General features: G+C 49.9%; 1 protein-coding gene across 7 annotated transcripts in view; it reads right to left on the bottom strand.

Annotated features, from left to right (window-relative positions):
* Positions 1–8,803: 8,803 nt before the first annotated feature.
* ANKS1A (ankyrin repeat and sterile alpha motif domain containing 1A) overlaps positions 8,804–14,111 on the bottom strand; it is a 163,649-nt gene continuing 158,341 nt past the window's right edge. For 2 of the 7 annotated variants that reach the window (XM_043449830.1, XM_043449832.1), the window contains exons 23-26: positions 13,115–13,285; positions 12,902–13,000; positions 12,345–12,442; positions 8,804–11,219 (exon numbers count right to left, since the gene is read on the bottom strand). In XM_043449830.1, coding sequence (XP_043305765.1) covers positions 11,216–11,219; positions 12,345–12,442; positions 12,902–13,000; positions 13,115–13,285 — 372 coding nt within the window. In that variant the 3' untranslated portion in view covers positions 8,804–11,215. Of the gene's footprint in view, positions 12,443–12,901; positions 13,001–13,114; positions 13,286–14,111 lie in introns of all 7 variants that reach the window. The other 5 variants (XM_043449831.1, XM_043449829.1, XM_043449835.1 and 2 more) reach the window with 3 other exon arrangements.

Here is a 14,111-nt window from a genome sequence, read left to right as displayed (position 1 = left end):
AAACTGGGTAGCCTGATTCCTCAGACTTTATTCTTTTTCAAAGTTATTTTGGCTCTTCTAATTCCTTTGCCTTCTATAGACTAATCTTGCCTATGTCTATAAAAACAACCATGCTGACATTTTGATAGGTATTATGTTAACCCATGTATCAATTTCCAAAGAATTGATATCTTTACTCTGTTGAATATTCCATGAATAGTACCTATCTCTCCAGTTACTTAAATCTTCTTTGAGTTCTTTCATTAGAATTGTGTAGTTTTCATCATACAAGTCCTGAACATATGTTATTAGAGTTATGCCTAATAATTTTATTTTTTTGAGTGATTGTAAGTGGTGTCTTATTTTTAACTGTGGTATCCACATGTTCATTTCTAGTATACAGAAATACAACTGATTTTTTGTTTGTTTTGGCTGCACCATCTATGGCTTGTGGGATCTTAGTTCCCTGACCAAGGGTTGAATTTTGAACCCAGGCCCTCAATGTGAAGTCCTGATCACTGGACTGCTAGGGTGTTCCCTTAACTCACTTATTCCAACATTTTTTTTTTTTGAGTAGGTTCCTTGGAATTTTCTTCATAGACAATCAAGGATTGTCTATGTGATCTATGTGTCTGTGTAATCTGGAAATAGGCACAGTTTTATTTCTTCCTTTCTGTTATGAATGCTTTTTATTTTCTTACCTTATAGCTCTGGTTAGAACTCTTATTTTAAGACTGGTAATAGTGGAGTCCTTTCCTTGTTCCCAGTCTTAGGGGGGAAACATTGTATTTCACCATTAAACATAATGTTGTAGGTTTTAAAAAAAATATTTATTTGGCTATGATGGGTCTTGGTTGAGGCATGCAGGCTCTTTAGTTGTGGCATGTGGGATCTAGTTGCATGACCAGGGATTGAACCCAGGTCCCCTGCACTGGAAGTATTGAGTCTTAGCCTCTAGACCACCAGGGAAATGCCCAATGTTGTAGATTTTTGAGGATGCTTTTTATCAGGTTGAAAAGTTCTCCTCTGTATTAGTTTTCCATTGCTACTGTAACAAAGTACTACAAGTTTAGTGCCTTGAGACAATGCACATCTATTATCCTACAGTTCTGAATGTGAGAAGTCCATAGTGGGTGTTACGGGCTAAAATGAAGGTGTAGGCAGAGCTGCATGAGGCTGAGGGATGTATTCGTTTCCTGTGGCTGCTGCAGCAGATGTCTACAAATGGAGTGGCTTGACAAAAGCAGAAAGAAATACTCTCACAGTTCTGGAGGCCAGAAACCAGAGATCAGTCTGTTGTGTTGAAAGAAGCATGCTGGCAGGGCTATGTCCCCTTGGAGGCTCTGGGGGAGGATGCATGCCTTGTCCCTTTCAGCTCCTAGCGGCTGCTAGATTCCTTTGCCTGGGGCTCCATGGACACCTCAGGGTCACATGGTCATCTTCTGTGTGTATTTAATCTCCCTCTGTCTCTCTCTCATAAGGGTATTTGTCATTAGATTTAGGGCCCGAGATCCAGCCAGTCCATCCTAAAGGAGATCAGTCCTGGGTGTTCATTGGAAGGACTGATGTTGAAGCTGAAACTCCAGTACTTTGGCCACCTGATGCGAAGAGTTGACTCATTGGAAAAGACCCTGATGCTGGGAGGGATTGGGGCAGGAGGAGAAGGGGACGACAGAGGATGAGATGGCTGGATGGCATCACCGACTCGATGGACATGAGTTTGAGTAAACTCCAGGAGTTGGTGATGGACAGGGAGGCCTGGCATGCTGCGATTCATGGGGTCGCAGAGTCGGACACGACTGAGCGACTGAACTGAACATAATCCAGGATAATCTCCCATTTTAAGATCATTAACTTAATCACATAGGTAATGTTATGGATCGTGTCTCCCCCACCCCACCACCAAGTCCCTACATTGAGTCCAAATCCCCCCATACCTCATCTGTAAACAGGGTCACTGTGGGTGTAATTATTTAATGTGAGGTTAGACTGGAGTTGTGTGGACCTCAGATCCAATCTGTCTGGTGTCCTTATGAAAAGACGTGTCACATGAAGAGACAAATACAGAAGTACAGCAATGTAAAGAATCAGGGAGAATGCCATCTGCTTCAGGCTACCAGAAGCTGGAAAACAGGCGTGGGACACATTCTCCTTCACAGCCCTTAGAGGAAACCAACTCGACTGCCGCCTTGATTCCAGACTTAGAGACTTCAGGTAAAATAAATGTCCTGTCTGTTTAAGCCCCAGTTTGTGGTGCTCTGTTATGGCAGCCCTGGGAAACTAATACAGAAACATTTATAGGTTCCAGCATTAATAACCAGGACCTAGTATCTTTGGGTGGCCATTATTTGGTCTCCCACCAAGGAAGAACTTATTTCCTTGACTTTTTCCAGTTCTAGAGACAGTGCACATTCCTTGGCTGGTAGCTGCTTCCTCCAGCTTCTTAGCAGTTGCTAAACCATCACTTCCATCATATCTCCTCTCTCTCTTTGACCCTCCTCACCTCTTTTTTAATAGTCCTGGTGATTACACTGGGCCGTTCTAGATAATCCAGGATAACCTCCCCATCTCAAGACCCTTGATCTTGATCACACTAGCGAAGTATCTTCTGCCACATCAGGTAACATATTCACAAGTTCTGTTGATTAATTAGGATGTGGGCATCTTTGTTGTTGTTGCCGAGCCACTCAGTCTTATCCAGCTCTCTTTCGACCCCATGGACTGTAGTCTACCAGGCTCCTCTGTCCATGGAATTTCTGAGACAAGAATACTGGAGTGGGTTGCCATTTACTTCTCCAGATCTTCCTGACTGAGGGATTGAACCCAAGTCTCCTGCATTGGCAGGATTCTTTACCACTGAACAACCAGAGAAGCCTGGGGACATCTTCAGGGATCTCTTGTTCACCCTCTATTTCCATTTTTATAAATCTTTTAAAAATCATGAATGGGTGTTGAATTTTGTTAAATATTTTTCTGCATCAGTTGATGTGATTTTTCTTCTTTAGCTCATTAATATGCCTTATTACATTGCTTGATCTTCAAATATTGGTCAGCCTTGCACCCCTGGAATGAACATCATTTGGTTATGATGTAAAATTCTTTTTATATGTATCTGAATTCTATTGGCTAACATTTGTTACAGATTTTTTATGCTTCTATTCATGAGAGTGCTATTAGTGTATAGTTCTCTTTTTTTGTATCTCTTTTGTTGGTTTTGGCATCAGGATAATATTAGCTCATAGAATGAATGAATTAGGAGCCATTCCTCCTCTTCTGTTTTCTGAAACAAATTGTGTAGAATCGATATTAATTCTTCTTTAAACATTTGGTAGAATTCTTCAGTGAAATCATCTGGGCTTAGGTTTTTTTTTTTTTAAATTATGGATTCAGGTTTTAATGATGGATTAAAATTATTTGTTTCACATGGGTGAGTTGTGACTATGTTTTTTGAGGAATTGGTCTGTAGTGTGGAGTTGTTAAATGTATGTGTTTAGAGTTATAGTATTCTGTTATTATTCCTTCTGATGTCTGCAGGGTCTGTAGCAACAGCCATTGTTTCATCCCTGATGTTGGTAGTCTGTCTTTTTTTCCTTTTTTTCCCTCTGTTAGTCTCTGATACAAAACTACAGATTTGTCAATTTTATTGATCATTTCATAAAACAAGCTCTTTGTTTCATTGATGCTTCCCTATTTTCTGTTTTCGTTTATTATTTCCTTCTTGCTTTGGGTTTATATTGCTCTTCTTTTTTTTTTAGGTTCTTGAGGGTAGAAGCGTAGATTATCAATTTAAGCCTTTTCCTTTTTCCCTATGCATTTACTGCTGTGAATGTCCTTCATTACCCTTCCCCACAAATCTGGATATGTTGTATATTCATATTCATTCAATTTAATGTTTATTTTGATTTCCCTGGAGATTTCTCTTTGACTCTTAGATTACTTACATTGTGTTATTTCCAAGTGTTTTAGAGAATTTTCTGTTATCTTTCTGTTACTGATTTTCTATTTTGATTCTGTTGTGTTTCAGGAACACACTGTTTATTATTTTAGTTCTTTTAAATATGTTGAGCTTTATTTTATGGCCCAGGATATGGTTTACCTTGGTATATGTTCCAAGAGCACTTGAAAAAAAAGCTCACCCTGCTGTCATTGGTCAGAATATTCTGTACTGTCGGTGAGATCCTGCTGGTTGATGGTGGTGTGTTCTACATCCTTGCTGATTTTCTCTCTAGTTGTTCTCCAGTTGTTGACAGAGTTTCCAGCTGAGTTGAATCTTCAACTCTATATTTGTTGTACTAGTCTGCTCAGGCTGCTATAACAATGTACCATAGAAATTTATTTTTCACAGTTCTAAAGGCTACAAAGTCCCAGATCAAGGTCTGGCAGCGTCATTTTCTGGTGAGGACTCTCTTCCTGATTTGTAGACAGTCACCTTCTTGCTACTTTTTCACATGGCCTTTCCTTGGTGCCTGTGTGCACCTTTATGCTGTGTTAGGGCTTAAGTCTGCCAATTAATTTTTTATTTTTTAGTTATTCTGTTTTCATTTTTCTGTTCTTCCTATCTCCCTGTGAGTTTCTTGAAAACATTTAAAAATTCCATTTCTGTTTCTCTTTCTCTGTCTTCCTGTTCTTATAAGGCCAGTAACCCTACTGAATTAAGATTCCACCCTTACGACCCAACTTAACTTTAATTACCTCCTAAAAGTCCTATCTCCAAATACAGTAAATTGGAAGTTAAGGCTTCAACATACAAATTTTGAAGGGACACAGTTCAGCCCAGAGCATTTGTGAATTTGTTTCCCTTTTCAACTCAGTTTTTACTTCACATATATTATTGCTGTGTTGTTTGGTACACATACATTCAGGATTGATATGTCTTCTTGGTGCACTGACCTTTTATGATTATATGGTACCCTCTTCTCTCTTATGATTTTCTTTGCTCTTGAAAGGTTGTTGCTGAGTCGTGAAAAATGCTGGGATCCTTGGCCTCTGGGGGAGAGGAATTCAATCCAGGGGACTTACCTGGTGGCTCAGATGGTAAAGAGTCTGCCTACAATGTGGGAGACCTGGGTGCGATCCCTGGGTCAGGAAGATCCCCTGCAGAAGGAAATGGCAACCCACTCCAGTATTCTTGCCTGGAAAATCCCATGGACAGAGGAGCATGCATGGTAGGCTACAATCCGTGGGGTTGCAAAGAGTTGGACACTACTGAGTGACTTCACTTTCACGTAGTTCATTAACATAGCTTAAGAAAAACATTTCCATAAGAAAAACCACATTGGTTAGCTCAAGGTTTGAGAAAAGTTAAGTTCAGGTGGAACCAGGTGTCGTCATGGCAACACAGAATTTTAAAAGAAACCTCCTTTTAATTTTGTATAAAGAAGGGAAAGAAAAATACTGACACTTGTAGTTTGTTTCCTCTTGCCGCTTAAGAGAGAGAGAAAAAATGTCTGACACTTGCAGCCTATTTCCTCAGTTTGGAGACCCCTAGCCTTCCTGCCTGTTCCCCTCTCAGTCTGAAGTCTACTTCATAAGATATCAACATAGCCACTGTTTTCTTTTGATTAATGTTTGTATTATATATATATCTTTTTCCATCCTTTTTTGTTAACCTGCCTATATTATTGGTATTTGAAGTGGGTTTCTTATGTAGTTGGTTCATTTAAAAAAATCTCCTTCAGTCTTTTAATTGATGTTTTTAGACCATTTAAATTTAGTGTAATTATGTTATGTTAGGGCTTAAGTCTGCCAATTAATTTTTAATTTTCTAGTAGTTATTCTGTTTTCATTTTTCTGTTCTCTTTCCTATCTCCCTGTTTCTTGAAAACATTAAAAAAAATTTGTTTCTTTTATAGTGTTTGTAAGTTTATCTCCTTGAATAACTTTTTTAGTGTTTGCTCCAGCTATTATATATATACATAACTGTCCATAGTCTATTGGCGTCATTGTTTACCAGTTCAACTAAAGTATAGAAATCTTCTTGCTTTATATCTCCTCACCCTCCTCATTTATAAAATTGTTTTTAAATACTTCCTCTACTTGCATTTAGAACATTAAACAGTGCTAGGATTTTGCTTCAACCATCAAACATAATTTAGAAAACTCAGTAGGAGAGGGCAAGTCTGTTGTATTTACCCATGTTTTTGCTTAATGCTTATCCTTCCTGATGTTTCAAGGTTCATTTTTTTTCCTTTTTCATTTCCTTTCTATGCAGAGAAGTTTCACCATTCTTTTAGGGTAGGTCTGCTGATGAATAAGTTCCTCAGTTTTCCTTCATCTGAGAATGTCTTGATTTTTCTTCACTCCTGAAGGGTATTTTTGCAGGGTATAGAATTCTGGGTTCACAGTTCTTTTCTTTCAGCACTGGAAAAATACACTACTTCCTCCTGGACTCCACAGTTCTGCTGACGGGTCAACTGTCCGTCATTCAAATTATTTATCCCGGATAGGTAAGATGTAATTTTTCTCTTGCTGCTTTTAAGAATTTTTCTTTTGTCTTTCATATTCAGAAAATTAATTGTGATGGCATGGATTTCTTTTTGTCTGGCTTGGGGTGTGCTCAGCTTTTTGATTCTGTAGGTTTATGAGAAGTTTTCAGCCATTATTGCATGGAAGTCTCTTTCAGCTCCACCCACTTTCTCTCCTTCTCGGACTCTGCTGACATATGTGTTTGATCTTTTGTTAGGTCCCTGAGACTCCTTTTTTTTTTTTTTTTAAGTCTATTTTCTCTGTTCTTCTAATTGGGTAATTTCTATTGTTCTATTCTCTAGCTTGTGGATTCTTCTCTTTCTTGTTTATTCTGCTCTTGAGCCCATCCACTGAGATCTTTATTTTGGTTCCTGTTAGGAGCAACCACCTAATTGCTGGGTGACTGCAAGTTCCAAGCTAGGCCTCCTCTAATGCCACCCCAGTGGGTGTTAGGGCACCTGATACATGGTGAGGAGGGACATCTGGGCTCACCACTTGGCCTTTGCTGGCCTGTGGAAGGAGGGGCCAGTTTTTCTTCTGTGATGCTTGGATGAATTAGAGCAGTTCATGTCTAAAAGCTGTCTTGCCGGGCTGCATTTTTCTTGTCCTCTGAGAGCAGGCTTTTGTTTGGGCTTTGTACCCACTGGTATGTCTGCCAGGGTTTTAATTATACTTGCAAGAAGAATAGGGGGAAAGTCTGTCTACTCGATCTTCCTGGAAGTGGAAGTTGATTTACTTTTGATAGCTGTTGTCAAGTTGTCCTTCGTTACATGTGGTGCAAAGATTGTTCTCAGTCATTTTTTTAATGATGCATTTTGCTTTGCAGAAATGTTTTTTATGTAGTTGAATATGTAAATCCTTAAGAAAGTGAACTCAGTTATGTAACATGTTTGGAAAGACCTTTCTCATACCAAGATTATGAAAAAAACTTTTTCTTCTAGCTTTGTTGGTTTTTGTTTTTTAACATTTAAACATGTGAACCATCTGGAATTAATTTTGGTATAAGTAGCAATATAAATCTCCCTGCACTGTTCCCACCACCCCCACAGCTACCCGCTTGTCCCAGCTCCATTTACTGAATGATGGATATTTTATGGTGTTAAGGAAATTCTCTAATTTGGTTAAGGAAATTCTCTAAACATGCTTGTTTATAACTGTTTGTAATAGCCAGTCCTGAGAAGAGCAGTCACAGAGCTTCAGGGGCTGTGCTGGGCAGTGGAGTTGAGACCCCACAGCTGCTGGTTCTGACGGCCAAGGCTGTGGGCTGAGAAGGCCCGCTGGCCCGTCCACTGGATGGGGACCTGGACCCTTGCGGAGTTGGAGGCCAGAGGCACCAAGGCCAGCGCCGTCACTGCACCTTCCGTCCTGACAGCCCCACAGCCTGGGTGACTGGTCCATGCCACATCTGTGAGAGGGGGACTGACTGGTGTGGATGGGGCGCCAGGGCATGTGGGGGCCTGATCTGGGGTCCACAATGCAAGCATGGGCATTGGAGGCAGTGCCCAATTCCTGGCCCCTGTTTCTGTCTCCAGGTCCCGAGGAGCAGGGGGCAGAGATGGGAGCATGGACCGATGTGTTGTGGGATGTGTCCCTCCACCCCTACTGTGAGGCCGCCCCACCACCCTCGTGCCTCTCCCTGCAGTCCAGCTCTGGCTCCTCCTCGGTCAAGTGCAGTGTGGTCTGTGGCCTGGCAGGCCTGGGTGCCCGACACAAACTAGGGCAGCTGGACATCACTGGGCTAGAGGGTCTCTAGGTTCCTCTCTGGCTGGCCCTGGGTGGGCATTTTAACCTCTCTGAGCCTCAGTTTCCTCCAATGGCAATACCCAGGCAGGGGTGAGGGCTGATGGGACGGTTGTTGGGGTCGTCAGTGTTGTCTGTCTTTCCAACGCTCTCTTGACCAGCAGCCCAGGCACCAGCCGGCTTGGTGAGTCCCTCCCATCGCCACAGCTCAGGATGTCTGGAGAGCCTCGTCGTGTGCCCTTGTCTGTGTAAAACTTTGCCTCCACAATCGAATGCATTCCTGAAGGAGACTTTCCTTCCAGAACTCTCCACTCCCATCTGGCCTGATAACCCTGGCATTCAGTCGCATCTGTGGGTGACCAGCACAGACCCTGCTCGGCGTTCAGACCAGCCGAACCTGAGGAGGGGAAGGTGACCGCAGGGCCCTCACACCAGAGCAGGGTCAATGCTGACCAGCAGCCCTTTCTGTTGGAGAGTGCCAGGTGGAGCTGGTTCCCCAGACTGGTGCCAGCCAAGCAGAGTGGATCCTCATTACCACCCTGAGCCAGCGGCTGCCTGTGCCCGCGCTTCTGCCGGAAAACCGTCAGGAAACGTTCCAACTCAGACTCCACAACGTAAGGCTGGTTTCATGTCGCTTCTCATTTATTAATTCATCTGTTCTAAGTTGTACAGTTACGAAAATAACAAAACCAAAGCCAAGAGCCCAGGAATATTTACATTCTCTCGTGTAGTGAGGTCAGTCTATGCTGTCGCACAGGGCGGTTACGTTTGGTACCACAAGGTGTTCGCAATTTAGACAAAACCGGACAGATTAACAATTGTATGTACAGTAAAATAGAAGGGGAAGTCATTCAAGTATCAAAATACAGAGACAAAGATTAAATAACATTTTATTACATTTCAGTCCCATTGCCACACCGTTAGCAACAACACTTTGTGAACTGCGTCTGACGGTCGTCTTGCAGGCCCGGGCCCCCCTACACAGGCTGAGGGCAGACAGGCCTGCTCAGCCCCAGGCTTCTGGAGGGACTCCCCAGAGCTGCAGCTGGAGGCCCTGGAGGGGTGTGAGCATCGCAGAGGCAGAGCCTGTCTGGAGGGAAGCCCCACTCGCTTGGAGCAGCTGCGAGGAGGAGGGCGGAGCAGAGAGCCCGCAGCCCTGCAGGTACTAACCCCTCTTGAGTCCCACCTGAAGGGCCTGCATGATTCAGAACAGGGCTGCGCTCGCGTGCAGAAGCAAGGCTTCTCCATGTGAAGCCTGTCCTCAATGTTATAATATTTCTTTGTAGGGAAGGGAGAGTACCTGTCCCAGAGGAGGAGTAAAAAAGATCTAGCCCCTCCCTTTTTGACTACTGAGAAATAAACCAATCTCAAAACAAAATCCAGAGCCGATTAGCCAAGGCTTTCCAATATGAAAACACCCTGAATAAATAAAGAAGATATAGCAGCTTCAAGAGGAGGAGACACCTACCTAGGACATAAAAACAAACAAAAAACAGCTTGAGGAACTCATCATAGTGTCTACAGTTTTCTTTGTGGATCCACCGCCCACCACGAGGGGCCTACTTAGAGGAGACCGGCCTTCCTCAGGAGGAAGAGGGCACAGAACATGTGCTGTGGCCAGACTGCAGTCTCCCCACACAGCTTGGGCTCCTTGTCCATCCCTGGAAGAAGGAGGGGCTGAATACTGCACAGTAGAACCCTCAGGCCCTGCGCCCTGGGAGCAGCAGGACATGAAGTCAGATTTCTGGTGTTGAGGTCCTTGTTAGTACCGAAAGGGCAGGACCACCTGTCTCCATCCCAGAGTAAGGGTGACCCCCTGGGCCTGTGGTGTGGACGGTGCAGGGAACCCATGGGGGCCCCGACTCAGGTCAGCAGAACACGTGGTCCTGCTCCCTGCCCCCCCTACCCCGGGAGCTCCCGGCCAGGGGGTGGGGTGCTGCCAAGGCCTTGGACTACTGACCCCAGGACCCACTGCACCGCCCCAGCAAAGCGGGGCAGCTTGCTTGGAGAGGGAAGGCTCTGCTCTGGGAGCTGCTAGACAAGCAGCTGACCTGGCCCAGCCGCAAGGAATGAGTCCCTTCCATCCTACCGCCTCCAGGAGGGGCGACGCAACCAAAGGCCAGCAGGATGGCTCAGGCGGTGGCAGTGCCGGCCCTGGAAGCCACGCTGCGGGAGCAAACTGCCTCTGCGACCAGCCTTCTCCGCCCTCAGAGCCTGGGGTGAGCCCAGAGCTGAAAGGACGACAGTCAGACCAGAGTGAGTCCTAATCACACACAACTGATTAGATAAATCACACACCGGATAGGCAGGCAGACCTACCCGGCCTCAGCTGACCTACCCGTTAATGCCCAAGACACACACAGCTGCTTCCTCTCCTTTCTGATCTGAGTAGGCCGGCCTGAGGTCACTGGCGGGCCCATGGCCTGCAGCCCAGGGCGGTGCTCTGACCACGGCAGCCTGCTCGTCCTCCGCCTGGCCCGACCTCCACGCTCCGCCCGCCGGGTACGGAGTGGAAGCCGCCACAGCCGTGCTCGGCTCCAGGCGAGGATGAGAAGCCGCGTGTGGCTCAGAAAGGAGCGGCGGCAGTCGGGCTGACTCGGTTCACCCAGCGCCCTCTCTCGGAGCTGCCCACGCGCGCCCACGCCCCGGCCTGAGGACAGAGGCCCGCTGCCCTCTGACAGCATGGCAACTGGTCTAAAGATTGGCAGTTTAACCTAGAGGTTTGAGCCAAGTGTTAAAAGGTAATTTTATAAAAAAATCTTTTTCTATTAAAAACCATTTTCTAGACAAGTCACTTCTAGGGCCTCTGGAGTCCCAGTCTCATCTGCTAGAGGTTGGAGGGCTGCTTGGCACCGGGACAGGGCTCCCTCAACGAGGCCTGGCGGCGGGCCCGGGCCCACAGCAGGAAGGAGTCCTGCGGGCGGAGGTGGGCCTGGGTCTCCAATGCAGGTGAAGCGGCGGTGGCAGCGGCGGTGGCGGGAGCCTGCGCTCCTCACGGCTGTTTCTGCAACACAGTCGGTTCCTCGGTGGCTCAGCTTGGCAGAAGCAAACACAACGGGGGGAGGAAAAGGTTAACCAGAGGGGCTGCACACAGTGGGGGAGACGAAGAGGAAAGAGGGAGGCAGAACAGAAGGCCCCTCGTGGCCTCCCCGAGCACCCTCCGTGGCTCAGACGTCTGCTCGGAAGGCACGAGGGCGGGAGGCAGGAGACCCACCTTGGCTTGTCCACCGGGTTTGGCTCTACAGGAACCGCCGCCACTGAGCGGCGGGGCTCCCGGGTCGCACTCCGAGCTGAGCTTCCCCCCATGGAACCGCGGCTCTCCTCCCGCCACCTAAGCTACCCGCCCCAAGGGCGCCGGCCTCCACAGCCTCCGCGCCGCCTTCCCCGCTGCGGACTGCCCTGATCCCCACGCCACGGAGAAGCGTCAGCAAGCACTGCCCAGCCCAGGTCCCTGTCCTCGAGCGGCGCCGTCCTGACAGGAGAAGGTGCAGGGCACTGACCCCCTCCTGTGGGTCCCACAGGGGGGCCTTCCTCTTCCGCCCGCCTGACACTCCCCGGCCAAGGCGTGAGGAGCCATCCCACTCCATGCAGCTCAACATCCCCGAGACAAAGACTCCAGGCGCTCAGAGCCCCAGGCTTTAGAGCCAGGCACGTGCCCCTGGGCCCTCACAGAGCGTGCTGACCCCGGCCCAGCCTCATCGCTGAGCGGAGGGTCTCGCAGCAGGAAGACAGGCCGCAGGCCAGCGCGAGCGGCGTACAGGGGCCCTGGGCCCAGGCGGTCACAGTGGTTGGTTGTGTCGGGAGAGGCGAGGCGAGCTCGCGGGAGCGTGTGACTCGGAAGCTGGGAGAGGAGCCGCAGGGAGCCCCGCCCCGTCAGAGGCGCGGCCTCCGGTGTCGGGATCCCGCGTGCCCGCCCGCCGACGCCCTCCCGCCGCCCCGCCTCAAAGGCAACTCGCCCCCCTGCCAAGCCGTCCTCGACCAAGGGGGGGATTCACAGTGTCCGGTGGCGGGGGTGAGCTGCCGCCGGGAGGGGAGGCCGGGGCGGGCGTGGGGCCTCGGCCCCAGCGGTGGAAGGAGAGCTGAGAAGAGCAGGGAGGCGGCGGAAGGCACGTGAGAGTGGCGGAGGCGGGGCGGGTGCTTAGAAGATAGTGGTCTCGTACTTGGTGCTGAGGCTCCGCTTGGAGTCCGGCTTGGGGTCCACGACCCAGGAGACGCTGGCGTGGGACTGGGCGTCGGCGTCCGTGTCGGGTGGCTCCAGCTGCCAAGGAGGAGGGGGCAGGGTCAGAGGGGCCGCCCTGGCCTCCGTGTCCCCGGGGTGCCCTGTTCTCCGCCAGAGCGCCGGCTCCCCGGGTGAGGAGCAGGAGCGGCACCTCGCGGGAGCGTCCCAGGAGGCGGTCTCTGGGGGGCGTGGAACGGCTGGGGTCCCTGGGCCTGCCCGAGTGTCGGGCCCTTGGTCCAGGGCGGTTCCTGGCGCAGGAAGCGGGGAGGGGGTTTGGAAAACCCAAACTGTGGGGCCAGAGAGCTCCCCCGGGCAAGACCACAGCGGGCACCCCTGACCGCTGGAGACAGGAGGACACACAGCAGAGAGACAGGCACAGCACAGAGGGGCGGTGCGGGGGCAGCTCGGGAAAGACGGGCACGCAGGGCCGGGGGCGCCAGAGGCTCCAGGAGCTCACGGTCCCGCGGGGAGACGGACACACACAGCAGGTGTAGAGACCTTGGCTCCAGGACTAACAGACGGCAGCGGGAGGTAAGAAGGACGGTGGGTGGGGCGGGTGTGACACTGACAACAGCGACTATCGGGGGACGGCGGCACCTGGGGCGCGGAGCAAAGCAGACAGACACGGGCGGGGTTACGGCCGTGGCCCGCGGGGCCTGGAGCCGGAGGAGACCCTCCACGCGCCCCTCCTGGGGCCCAGGGCCCACGTACCGCTGACTTCCTCATGCCCACCCGGGGCTTCGGCACCGGCTTGGAAGATCTGGTCTCAATCACCTCAGTGGCAGAGGCCCCCATCGGCCTGGCCTTCTGGGCCTGCAGGGCCAGCTGGTAGGCCACCTCGAACGCCTGGCCCAGCGTCAGGATTATCTCGTAGGTCAGGTTCTGGGAGGAGGCAGGGCACAGGGTGAGGAGGGAGGGGGCAGCACCACCCTGACGCCCCCCAGCCTCGGACCCCACACAGGCTGGCAGCAGCGCACAGGTGCAGGGAACGGTTGCCCTGGAAGCGAAGTGTGTCCCAAGGAGCAGTCTGAACAAAGCGTACATTTTGTTTCCTCGTGTGTGATTTCACTCGAGATGAGCCCTGGGGGTCCCTGTGGCTTCAGGGCATGGTGCCCAGAAACGACAGGGAAGGTGAGCTGTAGAACAGGGACAGACATCTGGGGGGATCTCTTCAGAACAAGCCCTGAAATAGTTCCACTCTGTCCACCTGTGCAGGTGAGGAGCAAGGAGGGGAGTTTCTAGCTCACAAGCCAGTGAGTGTCAAAGCCGAGAGGTTGTGGCTGGGCCCAGAGCACCGACAGAGGTCCCGGGCGGGGCCCTGAAGACCCGGGGGCAGCAGGGAGCTGGCACAGGCCCCATCCCGGGCCGCCACCGGGGTCACGTGTCCATTCCCCGGGGGCGGTGTGCGAACACCTCCCGTCAGCCCAGCGGCGCCACGGCGCAGCCCAAGCTGGACTCTGGGGGAAGGAGACTCATTGTCCCCAACGGGGAGGTGGGGGGCTTTTCAGGAAGACGGCCCCGCAGGAGAGTCAGCCAATAGCCAGGGGCGGTGCAACCCTGGCCCGTGAATACACAGGTGGCCAGGACCCTGGTCGAGCCGCTGTGCTCCTCTGTGCGTCAGTCTCAGAGCCACTCAGAGGTCAGCGCCGGGCGTTCCTGCCTGAATAGATGTGGCTCAGCGCCCGCCAGGGGCCAGCACACAATGCCC

Source organism: Cervus canadensis, chromosome 28 (genome assembly GCF_019320065.1).
Source record: "Cervus canadensis isolate Bull #8, Minnesota chromosome 28, ASM1932006v1, whole genome shotgun sequence".
NCBI lineage: Eukaryota > Metazoa > Chordata > Mammalia > Artiodactyla > Cervidae > Cervus > Cervus canadensis.
Note: the sequence above shows the minus strand (reverse complement) of the source record. Positions and strands in the feature narration are given on the sequence as shown.